This window comes from Glycine max, chromosome 12 (genome assembly GCF_000004515.6).
Source record: "Glycine max cultivar Williams 82 chromosome 12, Glycine_max_v4.0, whole genome shotgun sequence".
In the NCBI taxonomy this organism is placed as follows: domain Eukaryota; kingdom Viridiplantae; phylum Streptophyta; class Magnoliopsida; order Fabales; family Fabaceae; genus Glycine; species Glycine max.
In genome coordinates, this window is record NC_038248.2 from 37,369,621 (window position 1) to 37,391,371 (window position 21,751).

General features: G+C 31.7%; 2 protein-coding genes across 3 annotated transcripts; both read right to left on the bottom strand.

Moving 5' to 3' along the window:
* Position 1: 1 nt before the first annotated feature.
* Positions 2–18,021, bottom strand: LOC100807714 (G-type lectin S-receptor-like serine/threonine-protein kinase At4g03230). Of its 2 annotated transcripts, none has more exons than XM_014765031.3 (8): positions 16,582–18,021; positions 15,833–16,294; positions 15,389–15,535; positions 1,404–1,606; positions 1,096–1,306; positions 745–982; positions 492–642; positions 2–404 (listed from the first exon to the last, which is right to left on the bottom strand). In XM_014765031.3, the coding sequence occupies exons 1-8, from the start codon at positions 17,810–17,812 to the stop codon at positions 105–107; spliced, it is 2,943 nt and encodes a 980-aa protein (XP_014620517.1). In that variant the 5' UTR covers positions 17,813–18,021; the 3' UTR covers positions 2–104. The 2 variants fall into 2 exon arrangements, with proteins under 2 accessions (XP_014620517.1, XP_006592828.1); XM_006592765.4 differs by lacking the exons at positions 15,389–15,535; positions 15,833–16,294; positions 16,582–18,021 and adding exons at positions 1,734–1,862; positions 2,144–2,599; positions 2,849–4,358.
* LOC121173213 (G-type lectin S-receptor-like serine/threonine-protein kinase At4g03230) lies at positions 13,601–14,911 on the bottom strand. The gene is made up of 3 exons (XM_041007595.1): positions 14,351–14,911; positions 14,098–14,248; positions 13,601–14,010 (listed from the first exon to the last, which is right to left on the bottom strand). The coding sequence occupies exons 1-3, from the start codon at positions 14,602–14,604 to the stop codon at positions 13,711–13,713; spliced, it is 705 nt and encodes a 234-aa protein (XP_040863529.1). The 5' UTR covers positions 14,605–14,911; the 3' UTR covers positions 13,601–13,710.
* Positions 18,022–21,751: the final 3,730 nt, after the last annotated feature.

The window sequence follows — 21,751 nt, forward strand, 5'->3', positions numbered from 1 at the left end:
ATTTATCCTTAAAAATAATACAGAATACTCTAAATTGTTATAAAATACAATTAAAATATCATTAATTATTTTACACGTACTCTAACAATAGCTTCAATCATGCACTATCGACCTTCTTGATAACTGCTCTCATACTGACCTATATCTGGTTTGCTCGAAGAGGAAGCTGAGCTAGAAAGATGCTTTTTCACAAAAAAGGTTGGCTGCGTGGGAATTGGCATGCTTGCTGCCTCTATGTCGAGCATGAACAAAACATTTGACATAGTGGGTCGATCACTTGGTTCATCTTGTACGCATAAGAGTCCAATGACTGCACACTTAATGAATTCATTTTCGTTGCATGTTTCACAAAGAGATGGGTCCATTAAATCCAGTAGCTTATTCTCTGTCCATAACTTCCATGCCTGATACAATATGTCCATAGAAATTATTGGTAAGTCAGCATATCGCTAAAATATGCATAACCCAAAAGTGAAACACAAGAAACATACATGACCCAAAAGGCTAGAAATTTGCTTGGACTGATAGAATCCAGTGTTCTTTTTTCCACTGAGAATCTCTAGAAGGACTACTCCAAAGCTGAAAACGTCGGATTTGGTTGAAAAGAATCCGTCCAAGGCATACTCTGGAGCCATGTATCCACTGCCAAAAAATTATTGTTATTTGCACCAAGCATGTGTAAAATATTAAACTCAGTAAATAAACAACGACACATTTACAATCAAATATACTTGGTGAACTTACAAGGTTCCCATTACTCTCCCTGTACATGCTTCAGTTTCTTTTCCCCCAAATATTTTGGCAAGACCAAAGTCTGATATCTTTGGATTCATCTCCTCATCTAGAAGAATGTTGCTGGTTTTCAGGTCTCTATGAATCACTCTCAATCTGGAGTCTTGGTGAAGATACAACATGCCTCGCGCAATGCCTACGATTATCTCAAATCGTATTGGCCAATCCAGGAGTGAAGTTCGTGTCGGGTCTTTCAAGATATACATTTCACATTTCAAATTAAGAACAAGGTTAGTGAAATTATGATTGTAATGGTTGAAGAGCACTTCAGGGAAGTTGTATGATGGAATATGTGATACTGACCAAATATAAATGAGTCCAAGCTCTTGTTTGGCATGTATTCATAAAGTAAGATTTTTTCATCTCCTTCAATGCAATAGCCCCTGAGTCTAACAAGGTTCCGATGCTGAAGTTTTGCAATCAAAATAACCTCATTCTTGAATTCCTCTAAGCCTTGAGTGGAAACACTTGAAAGCCTCTTTACAGCTATGTCTTGACCTCCAGGAAACGTTCCCTGGATTAAGAAAATTCATATATCATGAGGAAATTTTGCGTGTACTCAATGGTATTGCTAGATTGGTAATGAAAGTTAAATGAACTGAATCGATCACCTTATAAACAGGTCCATAACCTCCTCTTCCAAGCTTGTTAGAATCTGAGAAATTATCTGTAGCTGCTAGAATGCTTGCATAAGTATAACAGGGTACTTCAATTCCTTCAATGTCCTTTTCTTCTAAACTTCCTAAGCCTATCAAACCTTTCACTTGTCTTTCACTCTCGTACAAGCTCTCCTGAATTTGGGTGCTTGCCCGATCTGAAATCAGACATATATACATACATATATATATATATATATATATATATATATATATATATAAAACCTTGATTACATGTGTGAAGAAAAAAATATTTTAATTCAACACGAAAAACTAAACTCTTACCAGGCTTAGGGGCATTTTTCTTTCTCCGCACAATTGCAAGTACTATTATGCATGCCAGAGTAATAGTGCTTATTAAAATTATTGTAAGAATCAATTCCAGTCGTTTGTATGAACGATTGCTCGGTGGCTCTGCAGTTCATTTAACATTGTTTTAAAATTCAACGGAGTTTGGAAAATTCAGGACCAGAACTAATCTCTGCTACACTCGGAACAGTAAGATATTCATAAGCAAACGGAAGAAAATCTCTAAAATGTTGCTCTTATTTGGAATTGAGAATTTGATCAACAATGCTTTCCAGGAGAAGGTAAGGCATGCTAGTTAAATAAAATAATTCTGATCTAGCAAACCTTTATGGTATTAATAGAGAAAAACAGAAAAGTGTTGAAGAGACGTTTAATAAAATGCTAACCTTGGGTGCAACTCATGATTGAGTTGTTCCACCTATATTTTAAATCACAATGGCACCTGGTTCCTCCTTCACTTGTTTCTCTGCATGTTGAATAGGGCCAATTCATGCAGTCCATAGGCCTATTACAGGGAGGTTCTGGTGCTGGTTGCCAACGGAATAAAACTCCAACATCTGGTATGCATTCAGCTACATTAAATGGAAAGTTAGGTGTGTTACTTTGATCTCTTCTGGAACTACAGGAATATGAAGCATTCGTATGAATGAAAAACGTTCTGGTATCTTCTTCGATCCTAGTAACCTGGTATGATATTCCTTTGGGCGTCATGAAGTTAACTTGGCCTGTCGATTTGGTACAATTGAACTTGTTGTACATGGGATCTCCACAGTTTGGCCCAGTGCTTAGGGGATAAGGAATCTCATATGTCCCGCAAGGTTCACACGTTTTTGCAGTTGGTGCTGCACAACAATATATGTAATTCAGTGATAATAAATCATGTGGCAATCATAATTTGCATCTGTTTTTTGCAGTATGTATTTGTGTGCGTGTGTATCCAAAATAAAAAAAGTGCCCCAGCACACCGCTAATGATTTTTTGGTTTACCAAATTAGGAATTCTGTGTTATGTTACCTCCCTAGTCGCAACTATTAAGTATTAAGTTGGAAACAATGTGAATCAATATGTTTACCAAATAATAGATGAATTACCTATATCTGATCTCTTAACGAGGATAGAAAGATCACGGCCACGATCGTACTCCTCTACAAGAGAAGATAAATTCTGTGTCCAGATGTTGCATGTAAAGGGACTGCGATCACCGTATGTAGACGTATGATATGAATATGCCTGGCAAAGGGGACACTTGCTAATGCAAAAGGACTGGCATTCTGCTTCTGTTTCTGTAAAAATTTCATGGTCTGGGTTTCCTACTTTTATGTTGGTTAAGTTGAGGAATGTGACGTCGGTGTTGATACACGATGTTGATTTTCTCACACACCCATGTCCTTGGAGCTCTCCCTCAGGAATGGGAGCGAATCCTGGTAAACATTTGCAGCCAATATGGTTATTTCTGTTACATATGCCAAAGCTCCCGCAAGAATCATGAATGTCGCACTCGTCAGCTGGCCCCCACCAGCGCTTTTCCCATTGCCCTTCATCCTCATCCCACTTGAGAAATTGTAACTCCCCACTGGAATTCATTAGCAGCCTCGATTTCTTGTAATTGTAAGGCTTCGATGTATAGACGGTTTTGTTTGAAAAATTGTGCGACCTAGTACCCCGGGTGGTGGTGTTGCCCAACAAATTAGATACTACTTGGGAATTAACATCTCTGTCGAGTTCGTCAAGGTCCCAGTAGATTTGTGATAGCTTTTGCACTGCGAAGCTTCCCCTCTCGTCCTCTGGAACCATCGTAAAGGTGAAGTTCCCAGGTGCCGGGTCAGTGGAGTTTCTCCATGAAATCAATGCTACACTTGCATCCATTTTCATGCCAGGAAGAAACGTGTCTGTTGGGTGTTGAAAGCTCTGCCACGTGTAATTACTCCTTCCCAAGTTATCGTCCATAAGTACTAGGTTCCCTGATTCTAGGAGCTTCACTGTTCTGTTTGTAGACGAATATGCTTCGATTTTAGAGGACCAATAACTTTCTGATGATGCACCTTCTATCACCAGATTTCCATCCTCTGCAATTCGAAAAACACCATTAGAATCTAAAACAGGCTTGTCTCTATTGGCAACCCATACCACTGTTTGTGGTTCCAACCCGTGATACCATATCCCCAAGTAGCGTTTTACAACACTGCTGCTACCACTTAAAGGAAAGAAACCAAGCTCAAATGTGCGGTTAGATGAAACAAGGTTCTCGAATGAGTTCAGAGTTATCTTCTGGCCAGCCTTCAAAGTATCTCCAGTGGAACAGAGTTGGAAGCATAACACCAAAGAAAAAAGAGAAAAGGAGAACAGAACCTCATCAGTTCTCATGTCTAATACAAACCTTCTAATTTTGATAGCTAGTGTCCCTTTGATCCTTCTCAAACATTTGAAACCAAATGCTATCAAATCAACTAGTATTCGAACCTCTTGTTAGGTGCCATTGTTGACCCTTGTATGAGGTATACTATAAATTATAAGCTTAGTAACTACTGGTGAAAGGAGAGAGGGAGGAGAAAATAAAACAAAAGCAACGAAGAAAGAAAGCATTGCTAATTAATGTTTTCGCTTATAAAATTATTACCTGATGGCTTATAATTCAAACTATGACTTAATCAATAAATTGATAATTAATGTTTTCGCTTATTTAATTATCAATTAAATTTTGAAAGCATTGCAATTGATGATCAATATACTAATATTATAACTTTAAAAAAAATTAAAGCTTGAATATGTTTTTCAAATTTAGGTCCTTTTGATTTTTATCCACTGATTTATTTATTTTATTAATTTCAAAAATATTATTTTTAGTCTATTCTATGGTAAAGAATCGCCACATTAATTATTGTACATTTAAATTGTCAAAAATCAGTCAAGAGAGACTAAAATTTGAAAGGAGTTTATTTTTAAATTGAGGGATTAAGAAAGGTAAATTTAAATTTGAGAGAACAAAACTAAAAATAACCTAATTTGAAGGACAAGAACCCATTTAAACAAAAAATTAATAATCAAAACATTCAGGTGGAGCATCTCCTCCTAGACAATAAAGAAAAAAAAACGAGAAATTACCAACTTCAAATGGGCACACTAGAGAGTTTTTAATTTACACGGTGTAGTTAAGTTTTCTAATTTTTACTTCTTCCGTTTCTAATTATTAGATTTTATTAAAAAATTATATTTTTTTTATAAGATTATTTTCTAATTTCTAGATATATTGATTATTTTTTTCATACATACCTTTACTTAATTATTCTTTTTCCAAATATTAATAAAAAATTATTAAGTGAATAGAGATGAGAAAAACATAATATTGAAATACGAGTATAAATAATTAACTAATTAATTATTTTTCTTAACTGACCCAAATTAGTTAAAAGTTCTCATAGTTAGAGATGAAGGAATAATATATTTAGAAAAATATTTTTTATGAGTCGTATTTTTGTGTTCATGAGTTTAAAAAAATACTAAAAGAATTTTTATTAATTTAAGCTTCGAGTGAAATCGAATTTCATGAAACTTTCAACAAATTAAAAATTAGACCAAATTAAAATTTTCATCTCCTCCAAGTTGGAAACAGTGTATCGTTGCTTGAGCTTTTCCTCCCTTGTGCTAGGATGCTCGAGGTTTGTTAGCATCACCATATATACTCGACGACTTTGACTTGCATGCCGGCCAGTTTTCCACACGAGTTTTTTTTTTATTTTTCCTTGTAACATCAAGGGAGTGATCAACAAATTTAATGATGCATGATAAAATCTGTCTTGCACGAATCATTAAATTGTTTATTCCGACAGGAGGGGTCATATTTTGTCAAATTATAGTATTTGATAACAGAAATATTGTATATGAACTATCAAGCTGGATCTTTTTATGAGAGAATTTAATATCATTTAACCTATAACCATAATATTTAGACTTACACTAACTAGGTACAATAGTAGTAATTTAACTCCATTTTCTTGACTCATTGTACTCGATTCTCTTGACTGGGATAGTGATGACACGGTTCAACAAAAAGGTATATTAAAGTTAAAGTCTTTCGAAAAACGTTAATAATGTCGTTATTAGTGATATCAAGTCTTTCCACAATTATCATTGATTTGAAGTGACGTGTGTAAAGGAAAATCATGCATTTTTATGTGGTACTGCTAGCGTCAATGGCATCAAAGTCATCGCCCAGGTCTACGCCATTCGTCAGTACTCGTTACCTTGTTACCTCACATTCGGTTGCCTCTATCATCCTAATATTTTTCTTCTTTGTCTTAAACTTAGCGGGGATATTCGGTGGTCTGATACCATCACATAGGATTAGAATAGGTCAGATTAGACTTTAAAAAGTATGAGTCTAATTTAAAACTGGTTTATAATTTATTAAAAACTTATTTTGATTAAAAAGTCTAAGCTGATCTGATAATTTTTTTAAAAATCTTTTTCATATTAGATCTTTAATATTTCTTTGTTCTAGAGTAGTAACCTAATAGGAAAGTTAATAAAAAAAAAAATATTAACAAGAATAGAAAAACCAATAAAAATAATGACTAATATGAAGGAGCACATGACTCACCCAAAAAATTAATTGTATCCAAAAAATAATATAAGTATAAATTGGTACCCAAAAAATAATATAAATATATATATATATATAGGTCGGTCTTTCAGGCTTATAAGGCTTTTTAACAAACCTAAGTCTGATCTATTTAATTTAATAAGTTTTTAAAAAAACCTGAACTTAACCTTTTAATTAAATAGGTCAGTTTAAGTCAAATTTTATGTAGACCAGATCGTAAACCTCTATAGACCGACCTGACATATTATCACTCTTACCACCACAAGATCTGTGGCATGTGGTCTAATAATCTCATATTAAGTGAATAATAAAAAAATATATTCATGAACAATAACAATCTCAGACAAATTAATGGTGATACCTCATAATTTAAGGTGTTATGAAATTTTAAATTCTCCATAATCAATTTTAATATATTAAAGTATCCATGTGTAGTGCAATTATTTGTTGAGATCATAAATGAAATTTTATCCTGAACCACCTAACAATTATCCTTATCAACTCGATTGGCAGCCGTATATTGAATTGAATAGTTATTGGTAGCATTTTAGTATAGCTTAATTATTATTTTGAACATTTTATTTTTTTATTTATTTAATAATTAAGACACCAAATTAAACCAAATAAGTAAATAACAAAAGTCAAGTTAAACCTTCAAATTTTTATCAGTGATGTCTTGTTCGGTCAGGGTAAAGAGCAACTTTGAAGCATAAAGGGAAATATAAAGTTCCTTAGAAACATAAATCCAAAACCACAACCAGCGTAATTATTATCTGTTAAATAATTGATCTAATCTAGAAGACTAGAACAAGAGTTATAAAAAAACATTCATGATGTGACGTATTGCTGTCACAATAAAGAATTAAATTGAAAAGGGTAAAGAAATGACAATAAAATAAACAGGAAAAAAAATCATTATTTTTTTTAATTAACAGAAATAAACACCTGAAGAGTTACATTATTAAATAATAACATCATATTTTAACTCCAAACTTTAAGGTTTAAATTTAAGGGTCTTCTTTTATTTATATTACACTTAATTTTTTTTATTTTTATTCGATATAAAACTTTATTTCACACTTATATTTTAATATTTTTTCCTTCTCTCATTCAAGCAGGAACAAGCAAGAACCGAGAACCGTCGGTCGTGTACCTTTGGGAAGTAGCTGTGATATCTTAATCTTTTTTGTAATAAATTTTCTAACTTGATTTATGTATGCCAATAATTTATACTGTTGATTTTATTGGTGCCTTTGTTTGACAAAGGGAATTCTAATGAATGAACTGGATTGCTTATACATTTTAACACTTCAAGTAAGTCCAATTTGTATCATTAGGGATTGATTTTAGTTTTAGCTGTTCTCTTTTCATAAATTTCGTTAAAATTGAATTTCTATGGTGCTTTTTGAAATATACTTGACCAAATCATTTGTTGTTGATTTTACAAATTACCTAGTTGAAATGGAACAGAATATTGAGACTGATTTATATTGTTATGATTAAGTGTCCCATGTACTAGATATGTTCCAATTTCTTACTAAATTGAAGTGTGCTGAATAATTTGGATATGCACTTAATCTTGTGATTTTTTGTTGGCAGTAGATTCCAAGGGATCTCATTTTGAGTCTATACATTGCCACTCATGGAACTTATTGGCGCATCTATGGATGTTAGACTAAAAAATTTATCCTTTGATATTATAAACTACAAAAAAAAACACGGGTCAATACCAAAATACAAAAAAATAAAAATCAAATTATATTTTCAATTATTGTCATAAAAGAGTTGTCTTATTTTGGTTCTTCCAAACTCTCACTCTTTCTCTACATGGTGTATCATATGAATTGGAAGAGATGAACTCAGATACCAAATACATGTGCTATATATAAGCATTATATCATTAAGAAGGCATTTAGTAACCATTACCACTCATTAATGGTCTTTCAATAACCTTAAGACCAAAATTATTACATTCTTCCACTTGGTCCAAACATTTTGACTCAATGATTAAGTCAATGATCAATCTTCTTGAGAAATGAATATACCAACTATGGTGATATCATTCATGTATTACAATATGCTCAATTTCCCAAGCAGTATACTCAAAGTATTGATAAAACTTAATGAACAAACCCAATGTTTATTCTTGATCCAAAACATAATTTTTTTTTCAAATAAATCAATGTGCACCTAAATATGAGAAAATACCACAATATAAAAGTTTCAATTTTAACTTGTATGTATACAATCATAAAGTGGAATCAAGTCTCATTCTTTCTACATGATCCTTAAATTTAAACGATGACATGCCCTTAGTTAAAGGATCATTCATCATCAACTCTTTCTCTAATAGTTAAGTACTTAATGTCGATGTGCTTACTTCGACTTCCACTTTTGTTATTCTTAGCCATAAAGACAACAACTAAATTATTACAGAAAATTCTCAAAGGTCTTGAAATAGTGTCAACTATCTCCAGTCCATAAATAAAACTTTTAAGTCATACACCATGTGATGTAGCCTTAAAACAAGAGACAAACTCAGCTTCCATGGTAGAAGTACAGAATTGATAAGTGTTTATATAGCTGGGTAGGTTACCTCCTTATGAATGAGTTTTTAAGGGGACATTTCGGATGTCTTTGCTGCACTTTAACATAATATCCCTCACTTTGTAGTGACGAGTCCTAGGACTTTTTGGATGTCTTTGTTACACTTTAACAATCATTGAAAATATAATTAAAATTAAATAAATGATGTTTTAAGAAAAATAACATAAAATAAGATAAAATTAATTAAATTTGTTTATATTTAAATTTAACTTGTAAGATTATTATTTTTTTACTTTTATATATATATATATATATATATATATATATATATATATAAGAGTCCAGAGAGTATTAATCAATGAATCCAATTATTAACAAACTAAGACATATGTAACTTACAGTCCTATCAACAATCACAAATCGACCTAACCAGTGGCACAAGCAAACGAATCCAAAGGCATGCACAACATAGAATTAGCCAAAGCACTTAAGGTCTACGCATTTCGTCAGTACTCTCCCGGTCGTTATACCTTCGTCACTTCATTTCACTTTTGGCCAAGCATCACTATCAGCCTACTGCGTTTCTTCTTTGTCTTGGAATATTATTAAACAAAGTGAGGGTATCAACTTGTTGTAGCAGTCTACATTAAGTTGAATAGTTATTAGTATTTCAGTATCTGTATTGTACGTATAGCATAAATGTTTATTTACTTATAATTAAATGTGGGACTGTGAAAAAAATCAAAATATATAAAACCAATTCATATCTAATCCAATTCAATCCCCTTTAAATCCATTTAAATGGATTGATTTCATATTCAAATTCAATTTTTTAGATTTTAAATCCAATTCAATTAATTAGATATTTATTTGGATTTTTAAACCCAATCCAATTTTTAGACGCCAGCTGAAATGTTTTGGACAACTTTGATAGGAATTTTTTTTGTCAATATCATTCAGAGTTTTTTTTGTCAACATTGGTTAAAACCATTTCTTTATGGATGTTGTCCAAAAATTTTCAACCAATATCAATCAAGGTTATTTTTCGATTAACATCAGTTAGAATTTTTTTGTGTAAATGTTTGTTGATGTTATTTTTTGGTCCACGAATGATAAGATTTTTTTACCGACCTTGGCTAGATTTTTTTATCGACGTCATATGAGACTACTTCTTGCCGACTCAGCTCGAGCTATTTTTTGTCCAAAAACATCAACAAAAAATCTTATATATCTTTTGGCCCTAGAATAAAGTTTTTTACTTGTTCATCAAATTTTTGGGTGAATAAATGTCATAAGAAAAGAAACTTTATTAAAATAAATAAATAAATATTTTTTTTGTAATTACAATTTAATAAAACATTCATTAAGGGATATATTTTTATGAATGATAAAATCTTGTATAATTTTCATTTACAAGGTCTAAATTTTAGTATAATAAAAATGTTATTAAATAATTTTGTATAATTATTTTATAATAATTTATTAAATATTTTTCATGACTAAAATGTCAAAATAAATGTAATTTTATTAAAATAAATAAATATTTTTTCTTGATTAAATTTCAACCAAATATTCATGGACCGGAAGAATATATATTCATCAATGATAAAATCTTATATAATTTTTGGTATTTTACATCAAAATGTTATTGAATAATTTTGTATAATAATCATTATAAATGTTATAATAATTTGTCATGTTCTTTTCGAAGTAAAATATACATCAAATAAATTTTATATAAGAAAATAAAATAAAAATTAAATTCATATAATAATTAGTGTAAAAAATAAATTGCAAACGGTTGAAATAAATATATTATAATTAATGTAACAATTTAAAAAGATAAATATTATTAATGAACAATAAATAAAAATGATATTGATTGCATTTATTATATTTATAATTAATTAAGTTTTTAGTCCCTCAAATTTTTTATATTCCAATTTTAGTTCTTTAAATTCTTTTTGTTTAAATTTTTTGTTTCTTATTTATTTTTATTACTCAATATTAGTTCATGTTTTGTCCATTTTTAATCCTTCATTTATTTTGTATTTGAAATTAATTTTGAACAATAAAAATAAATAAGACTAAAAATAGATAAAACAAATTAAGGAGACTAAAAATGATGACAAAAAGTTAATGGATGATAAAAGTTGTCAAAAAAAAATTGAGGGACTACAAATATAATTAATCATTATTTATTATTTTAGAAGATTAATAAATATGAAATTATCATGTCAAATCATCCTATATTATAAAATCTTCTTTTTATTTATATTTAGAGATAGAATATATCATATAATAATAATAATTTTATGTAAAAATGATAATAATTAATTTTAATAGTTAAATTAATATAAAATTTAAAATTAAAATATTTTAAATTCAAATTAAAACTCAAAAACAATACTATCCTTCTTCTCAAACATTTGAAATCAAATGCTAGTGAATCAAAGTAGTATTCGAATCACACATTTATTGGGTGCCATTAATTGCTGGCCACCTATACGATAGATAGACTTTACAATGGTCGTAACTTAACTCCGTTCACTTGACTGGGATGATTGATGATACAGAATGTTCAACCAAAAAAAAGAGTAAAGTTAAAGTAAAACGAAAAACTTTAATGGTGTCGTTATTAGTGATATCGAGTCTTTCCACAATAATCGTTAATGTTGGGTCGGGTATATAATGGAAATCTGCTATGATTAATACACATGTTACACATGTTGTTAGAATAAAGGAAAAAATGGGTGAAAGTTAAAAAAAAAGGAAAGAAAAAAAAAAAGTTCTACGTAGAATAAATACTTGAATAATGTTTCATTCATTATATATAAAAAGCTCATTTTTTTCATTTTTTCTTGTCTCAGTTGAGAAGCATTTCCTCAACTTTTCTTTCTCCCTCCCAAATTTCGATGCATTTCCGGCAAACTTCTCCTTCTTTCTTTCTGTCGCTTTAAAATTTCGATTGGTTATAAGAATGATTTTTTAAATCATATTTTTTGGTTGACTATAAGAGTGACTTTTTAAGTCATATTTTCGGTTGACTATAATAGTGACTTTTCAAGTCATATTTTTCGGTTGGCTATTACAGTGACATTTCAAGTCATATTTATTTTCGGTTGACTGTTAGAGTGACTTTTCAAGTCATATTTTCGAGTGACTTTAGAGTGACTTTTCAAGTCATACAAAAGAGTGTAATTCTAGAAAAGGTTCCCTCAGTGGGAATCTTTTACAATGATCTGGACTGTTTTATCCTGTGGACTTCATGGTTGATAGTCTGCTTGCACAATTTTTGGCAGTGTCACGAAACGTCTTAAAGAAAACGACATTGTCCGTAACTCAGCTAATAATTTTTTTGGTTTGCCATAAACTATTGTTACAACACATACATACTTATGTGATACTCCGAGTGTTAATGACATATATATCTAAGTCATCGTCAAGACTCAAGACTCAAGGGCCATGCCATTTATCAGTACTCTCCAGGTCGCTATACCTTCATCACTCTCACTTATGGCCTGCCTCTATCAACCTACTGCAATTCTTCTCGGTCTTGGTATATTATTTAACTTTCAAGGGTTTATTGACTCGGTTGTAGATGCCTATTCAACCCAATAAACAATAGTAAGTTATTCAACTTCAACATGAGATGTTTATGAGTTTTATATATGATTAAATGTTCGCTTAAATATATTTTTAATTTTTAATAAATACTTATTTTTTTATTTGTTTTTTATAAAAAAATTGTTTTGGGTTGAGTTTTTAGTAAAACATATTTTTGTTTTCTTTTTGAGATATTAATGAATTTTGATTTAATACCAACTAATTACAAATAAAAAATTATCAATAAATAAATATAAAATTTGTTAATTTATCAGGAGTTAAAAAAGTGTCAATGACTAAAAATAAAATTATTATTTTATTAAAGACTCAACGTAAAACAAAAATTTATTAAAAAATAAATATAAAAATTGAATAATTATTATGAATTAAAACATATTTAAACCTTAAATGTTTTGAAGAAATTATAGAAATAACTTACCAGATGTCTATGAGTTGTTTTTACCTTATTTTAATAAGGTGTATTAGATTCTGGAAAAAATTAATAAATAAGGTGCATTAGAAAATTTAAGGAAAAACTTGTAATTTATATTAAAGAGTTTAATGATTTTTTTTATGTTGTTAGAATGTAAGTTTTATTAAAAAGGATATCTTGTTAGAATGTAAGTTTTTTTTATCCTTCTTCCTTAGTCATCCAATTCATCATATATGTTCATTAAAGAATTTAATGATGATATAATTTTATATTATCAATCTAATTATAAATTATGTCATCCAATTTTTTATATATGATTGAATTATAATTTAAGGACCATATAAAACTATTTCAAAAAACTAATCACATCATACTAAATCACACTCTCAATTAAAAAGAAAAAATTATCTATAAAAAAGAAAAGATTAAAAAAACATAAAATTAATGGATTTACTAGCTTTTTGTACCAACATAAGTCAGTACTATAAATTAGAGTGATCACTCATTTATTTGATGATATGACAAGTCTTTATTAGTTGATAGTATAAATTAGATAACAAAGAAAAAGATGAAGACCTTTAACCAAGTAAAATTTTATATTAAAAACTTACTTTATAAATTCAAAATGGTGTATGCACTAAAAAGACAGACAGGAAATCCAAAATTGATCCTTAAAAATAATACAGAATACTCTAAATTGTTATAAAATACAATTAAAATATCATTAATTATTTTACACGTACTCTAACAATAGCTTCAATCATGCACTATCGACCTTCTTGATAACTGCTCTCAAACTGACCTATATCTGGTTTGCTCGAAGAGGAAGCTGAGCTAGAAAGATGCTTTTTCACAAAAAAGGTTGGCTGCGTGGGAATTGGCATGCTTGCTGCCTCTATGTCGAGCATGAACAAAACATTTGACATAGTGGGTCGATCACTTGGTTCATCTTGTACGCATAAGAGTCCAATGACTGCACACTTAATGAATTCATTTTCGTTGCATGTTTCACAAAGAGATGGGTCCATTAAATCCAGTAGCTTATTCTCTGTCCATAACTTCCATGCCTGATACAATATGTCCATAGAAATTATTGGTAAGTCAACATATCGCTAAAATATGCATAACCCAAAAGTGAAACACAAGAAACATACATGACCCAAAAGGCTAGAAATTTGCTTGGACTGATAGAATCCAGTGTTCTTTTTTCCACTAAGAATCTCTAGAAGGACTACTCCAAAGCTGAAAACGTCGGATTTGGTTGAAAAGAATCCGTCCAAGGCATACTCTGGAGCCATGTATCCACTGCCAAAAAATTATTGTTATATGCACCAAGCATGTGTAAAATATTAAACTCAGTAAATAAACAACGACACATTTACAATCAAATATACTTGGTGAACTTACTAGGTTCCCACTATTCTCCCTGTACATGCTTCAGTTTCTTTTCCCCCAAATATTTTGGCAAGACCAAAGTCTGATATCTTTGGATTCATCTCCTCATCTAGAAGAATGTTGCTGGTTTTCAGGTCTCTATGAATCACTCTCAATCTGGAGTCTTGGTGAAGATACAACATGCCTCGCGCAATGCCTACGATTATCTCAAATCGTATTGGCCAATCCAGGAGTAAAGTTCGTGTCCGGTCTTTCAAGATATACATTTCACATTTCAAATTAAGAACAAGGTTAGTGAAATTATGATTGTAATGGTTGAAGAGCACTTCAGGGAAGTTGTATGATGGAATATGTGATACTGACCAAATATAAATGAGTCCAAGCTCTTGTTTGGCATGTATTCATAAAGTAAGATTTTTTCATCTCCTTTAATGCAATAGCCCCTGAGTCTAACAAGGTTCCGATGCTGAAGTTTTGCAATCAAAATAACCTCATTCTTGAATTCCTCTAAGCCTTGAGTGGAAACACTTGAAAGCCTCTTTACAGCTATGTCTTGACCTCCAGGAAACGTTCCCTGGATTAAAAAAATTCATATATCATGAGGAAATTTTGCATGGACTCAATGCTATTGCTAGATTGCGAATGAAACTTAATGACTTAACCAATCACCTTATAAACAGGTATATAAACTCATATATCAAGCTAGTTAGAGTGTGAGAGATTTTCTGTCGCTGTGAGAGTGCGCGCATATGTGTAACAGAGAGTGAGAGATCTCTCAATGTCTTTTTTCTTCTAAATATATACATATATATATATATATATATATATATATATATATATATATATATATATATATATATATATATATATATATATATATATATATATATATATATATATATATATATATATATATATATATATATATATATATATATATATATATATATATATATATATATATATATATGTATATGTATGTATATATAACCTTGATTACATGTGTGAAGAAAAAATATTTTAATTCAACACGAAAAACTAAACTCTTACCAGCCTTATGGGCATTTTTCTTTCTCCACACAATTGCAGGTACCATTATGCATGCCAGAGTAATAATGCATATTAAAATTATTGTAACAATCAATGGCAGTCCTCTGGATGAATGATTTCTCGGTGGCTCTTTTTTCCAAATTGGCTCTGCAGTTTATTTAACTTCATGAGAAAAGACATTGTTTTAAAATTCAACGGAGTTTGGAAAATTCAGGACCAGAACTAATCTCTGCTCCAGTGGGAACAGTAAGACATTCATAAGCATACGGAAGAAAATCTGTAAAAAGTTGCTCTTATTTGGAATTGAGAATTTGATCAACAATGCTTTCCAGAAGAAGGTAACACGTGCAAGTTAAATAAAATAATTCTGATCTAGCTAACCTTTATGGTATTAATAGAGAAAAACAGAAAAGTGTTGCAGAGACGTTTAATAAAAATGCTAACCTTGGGTACATTTCATAGTTGAGTCATTCCACTTATAGTTTGGATTGCAAAGGCACCTGGTTCCTCCTTTACTTGTTCTGCACGTTGAATGAGACCATTTCTTGCAGTCTATAGGCTTAATACAGGGAGGTTCTGGTGCTGGTAGCCAATTGATTTTTATTACAACATCTTGTATGCAATCAGCTACATTAAATGGAATATTAGGTGTGTTATTTTGATCTCTTCTGGAACTACAGGAATGTGAAGCATCTGTTTCAATGAAAAATGTTCTGGTATCTTCATCGATCCGAGTAACGGGGTACGATATTCCTCCTGGCATCAGGAATGTAACGTGGCCTGTTGATTTGTTGCAGTATAACTTGTTGTACATGGGGTCTCCACAGTTTGGCCCAGTGCTTAGCGGGTAAGGAATAATATATGTGCCGCAAGGTTCACAGAATTTTGCAGCTGCAATTGATGGTGCTGCACAAGAATATATGTAATTGAATTCAGCAATTAATCAGGTGGCATTCATGTTTTCAGCTGCTTTATCTGTCAATCCTTCTAATTGACAAGTCAACAACAAGGCCTATCATCTCCAAGTTAATTTTAAGGCATACAATAATTTTTACTCCATGACACCACTAATGATTTTTTTTTGTTTGTTTATGCTGGCTCACTAATCGCTTCTGTTAAGCTGGAAACGAAACAATGTAAGTCAAGTTTACCAAATAACTGATGAATGAATGAATTAACAAGATATAAAATACCTATATCAGAAGTCTTGAGCAGGATAGAAAGATTACGTCCACGATCGTACTCCTCTACAAGAGTAGATAAATCTTGTTTCCAGATCTTGCATGTGTAGGAACCACGATCATATGAAGGCGCAGTATAGGAATACGCCTGGCATTGCGACTCGGGACACTTGTTGGTGTTAAGGCAAAAGGATTTACATTCTTCCTCTTTTTCTATGGAGATTTCTTGTTCTGGGGGGTTACCCACTTTTATGCTGGTTAAGTTCAGGAACATGACGTTCGTGTCGACACACGATAATGTTGATTTTCTTTTACACCCTTGGAGCGGGAATTCTCCTTCATGCCCGGGAATGAATCCAGGCAAACACTTGCAGTGAATCCGGTTATTTTTGTTGCAGATGGCAAAGCTCCCGCAATAGTCACGTATATCGCACTTGTGGTCTGGCTTCCACCATTTCTTAACCCATTCCGTTCCATTAAACTCGAGAAATTGTATCTCCCCGCTATAATTCATTACTAGCCTTGATTGTTGCGGCCACCCAAAGCTTATTGCGTTCAACTGTATTTCTTTGGGAATCATTTCTGCATCGAGTCCATCAGCTGTCCAGTAAAGTTGTGAATGGTTAATTAGCACTGCGTAGTTTGGTCTCTCATCAATTTGAAGCAGTCGAAAGGTGAAGTTCCCAGGTGCCGGGTCAGTGGGGTTTCTCCATGAAGTCAATGCTAAACTTGCATCCATTTTCATGTCAGGAAGAAACGTGTCTGTTGGGTTCTCGAAACTCTGCCACAGGTAATTACTGGTTCCCGAGTTATCGTCCATGAGTACTAGGTTCCCTGATTCTAGGAGCTTCAGTGTTCTGTTTGTGGACGAGGGTGCTTCAATTACAGAGGACCAATGCCTTTTTGACGCACCTTCTACCACCAGATTTCCATCCTCTGCAATTCGAAAAACACCACTAGAATCTAAAACAGGCTTGTCTCTATTGGCAACCCATACCACTGTTTGTGGGTTGAACTGATACCATATCCCCAAGTAGTAGTAGCTTTTTACAACACGGCTGCTATCATTTAAAGAAAAGAAGCCAAGCTCAAATGTGCGACTTGATGAAACAAGGTTCTCCATTGAGTTCAGAGTTATCTTTTGGCCAGCCTTCAAAGTATCTCCAGTGGAACAGAGTTGGAAGCATAACACCAAAGCAAGAAGAAGGAAGAAGGAGAACAGAACCTCATCACTGCTTCTCATATCTAATACAAACCTTCTTCTGCTAGCTGTTGTCCTTAATTGTAATCCTTCTCCTGCAGTTGAAATCCATTTATGCTATCGACTAGTATATATTTGAACCACACACGTTGGTGTCATTGTTGATCACCTATACGATAGACTTACACTAGCTAGGTACAATAGTAGTAATTTAACTCCATTTTCTTGACTCATTGTACTCGATTCTCTTGACTGGGATAGTGATGATACGGTTCAACAAAAAGGTATATTAAAGTTAAAGTCTTTCGAAAAACGTTAATAATGTCGTTATTAGTGATATCAAGTCTTTCCACAATTATCATTAATTTGAAGTGTCGTGTATAAAGAAAAATCTGCGATGATGAATACATGCATGCATTTTTATGTGGTACTGCTAGCGTCAATGGCATCAAAGTCATCGCCCAGGTCTACGCCATTCGTCAGTACTCGTTTCCTTGTTACCTCACATTCGGTCTGCCTCTATCACCCTAATGTTTTTCTTCGTTGTCTTAAACTTAGTGGGGGGTATTAGGTGGTCTGATACCACCACAGGATCCGTGGCCGTGGTCTAATAATCGCATAATAGGTGAACAATAAAAAATATACTCATTAACAATAACAACCTCAGAAGAATTAATGGTGATACCTCATAATTTAATGTGTGTTATGAAATTTTAAATTCTCCTTAATCAATTTTAATATATTAAAGTATCCATGTGTAATACGATTATTTGTTGAGATCATAAATGAGATTTTATCCTGAACCACCTAACAATTATCCTTATCAACTCGATTGGCAGCCGTATATTGAGTTGAATAGTTATTGGTAGCATTTTAGTATAGCTTAGTTATTATTTTGAACATTTTATTTATTTATTTATTTAATAATTAAGACACCAAATTAAACCAAATAAGTAAATAACAAAAGTCAAATTAAACCTTCAAATTTTTATCAGTGATGTCTTGTTCAGTCAGGATAAAGAGCAACTTTGAAGCCTAAAGAGAAATGTAAAGTTCCTTAGAAACATAAATCCAAAACCACAACCAGCTTAATTATTATCTGTGACATAATTGATCTAATCTAGAAGACTAGAACAAGAGTTATAAAAAAAAAATCATATCATGTGACGTATTGCTGTCACAATAAAGACATTAAATTGGAAAGGTTAAAGAAGTGGCAATAAAATAAACAAGAGAAAAAAATCATTATTTTTTTTAATTGAGGGGAGTAAAGACCATATAGAATTACATTAATGAATCATGAGTAACTATATAACAAAACTTAACACCACATTTTAATCCAAAACTTTAAGGTTCAAGTTTAGGGATCTTCTACTTACTTATATGACTCTCAACTTTTCGACTTCTACTTGATGTGAAACTTCACCCCACACTTGTACTCTAATATTTTTTTGTCTCTCTCATTCGAGCAGGAGCAAGCAAGAACTGTCAGTCGTGTAATTTTATTGAAGGTGCTTATAGCGTGCCTTTATTTGATAAAGGGAATTCTAATAAATGAACTGGATTGCTTATTCATTTTAACACTTCAAGTAAGTCCAATCCCTTTTCCATCATTGCTTCTATCCAATTTGTATCATTAGGGATTGATTTTAGTTTTAGCTGTTCTCTTTTCATAAATTTCGTTAAAATTGAATTTCTGTGGTGCTTTTTGAAATATACTTGACCAAATCATTTGCTGTTAATTTTACAAATTACCTAGTTGAAATGGAACAGAATATTGAGACTGATTTATATTGCTATGATTAAGTGTCCCATGTACTAGATATGTTCCGATTTCTTACTAAATTGAAGTGTGCTGAATAATTTGGATATGCACTTAATCTTGTGATTTTTTATTGGCTGTAGATTCCTAGGGATCTCATTTGAGTCTATACATTGCCACTGTTGGAACTTATTGGCTATGGAACGATGAATGAACTGCTGACATACTTGAATTATCATTTGGTGTTTTGAATTGTTCCAAGAGATATTTTTTAACTTTATATATCTGGAGTCTGTTGTTTGATTTCTGTTAATGACTGTTACTGAATTGAGTCATTGACACATCAGATTGCTTTAATGTTTGTGTCACATATTGTATATGCAATCCAATTTTACTTGATTCAAAATTCTATATGCATCTACTTAGTTCAGGTACTGCATTGTCTGAAACATACTTGCCCAAACCCGTTTGTTGTTCATTTTGCAAATTTCCTTACTGAAATGATAATAAATCGAATATTGGGACTGATTTCTATTGTTATGATCATGGGTCCCATGTACTGGATATGTTTTGATTTGTTACTAATTAATAACTAAAATGAGTTGGAATTCCCTTGAAATACGGAATCTTGTGATTTTTTATTGGCTGTACATCCCTAAGGATCTTATTTTGAGTCCATAAACTGTCACTGTTGGAATTTATTGGCATGAAAATATGAATGAGCTGCTCTATGATACTTGAACTGCATCTTGTGTTTTGAATTGTTCACGAGATATTTTTGAACTTTATATGTCTTGATTCCATTTTGTCTGATTTCTGTTATTGACTGTTACTGGATTAAGTCTTTGATGCATCAGATTGCTTGAAAGTTTATTGTAGGTTGCATATGCATCCACTTTCACTTGATTGAGAATTCTATATGCATCTAATTAGTTCAGGTACTGATTTGTCCGAAGCATATATGCCCAAATCATTTGTTGTTCATTTTGCACATTACTTGACTAAAATGAGTGCACAGAATATTGGGCCTGATTTCTATTGTTATGATTAAGTGTCCCCCATGAACTGGATATGTTCTGATTTGTTAATAACTAAACTGAGCTGAATAATTTGGATACGCATTGAATCTTGTGATTTTTTATTTGTTGCACAGTCCTATTTGACTGCATAGATTGCCAATATTGGAACTTATTGGCTGCCTTGGATAGAATTCGATAGTTTTGATCTATATTGGCTATGAAACTATGAATGAATTTGTCTGAGATACATAAACTGTAATTTGGCTTTTTTGGTAGCTTAACTTAATTATATTACTCCAAAAAAAGCATAATTATATTACTCTATACGACAACATCATTTGCATTAATTATACCAATGTGATTTGTTAGGTAGTCTAAGAAATACTTTTAATTTTCAGAATGAGTATGGTAGACGAAAATTTTAGACTCACCGCAATATCAGAGGATGATGTGTCCAGTCATCAGTCCGACAATGGCGTCTACATAGATGATGTTGGAGGTATGAACAACCAAAGACAGATATTTGGTCTAAGTTCAGAGGCTGTGAAATTCAGACCTTCCTCTTGCACAGATGGCATCTCACGGTCTGAATTTGAGCAACTGAGAGCTCTAGTTTTCCATCTTTTATGAAAATAAGATCCTTAAGGAGCAACTGAAGACACTACAAGAGGAGTCACGTCTAGTTCGAGAGCGATGGCGTCAGTTTATGGAGAGCTTTTCTTTGAGTCCTCCATTTGGACCAGTTCGACATTCGGATCAAGATGATGAGCAAGATGACAATGAATCAGATGATGACTTTAATGGAGATGTTTAAAAATTTATTCTAATTTGTAATTGTATTTTTAACCTAGCTAGACAAGTTTAACACTGTTAGGTTGAGCTGAAAAGTTGAGGATATGAAAGAGGGGTGAAAGTTTCAGAATCCTAAGCATAATTATGATATAATACCCTATTGGCTATTACAAATTACACCAAGTATTCTATGCTACAAAATTTCTTCAACCTATAATCGTTTTCAGTTTAAAAAATATTAGGATAAAGCTCACTAACTTGTATCATTTTCAAATGGATATTTCAAATTTAAGTTCAAGTCTTGGTCTTGATCGCTCAGAGAATGAAATATTACAAGAAATAGCTAGTTTGTCAATCAAGAGTTCCCTTAATCTTCACTTCTCTAGTATATAAAGGCTTTTAAAAAGT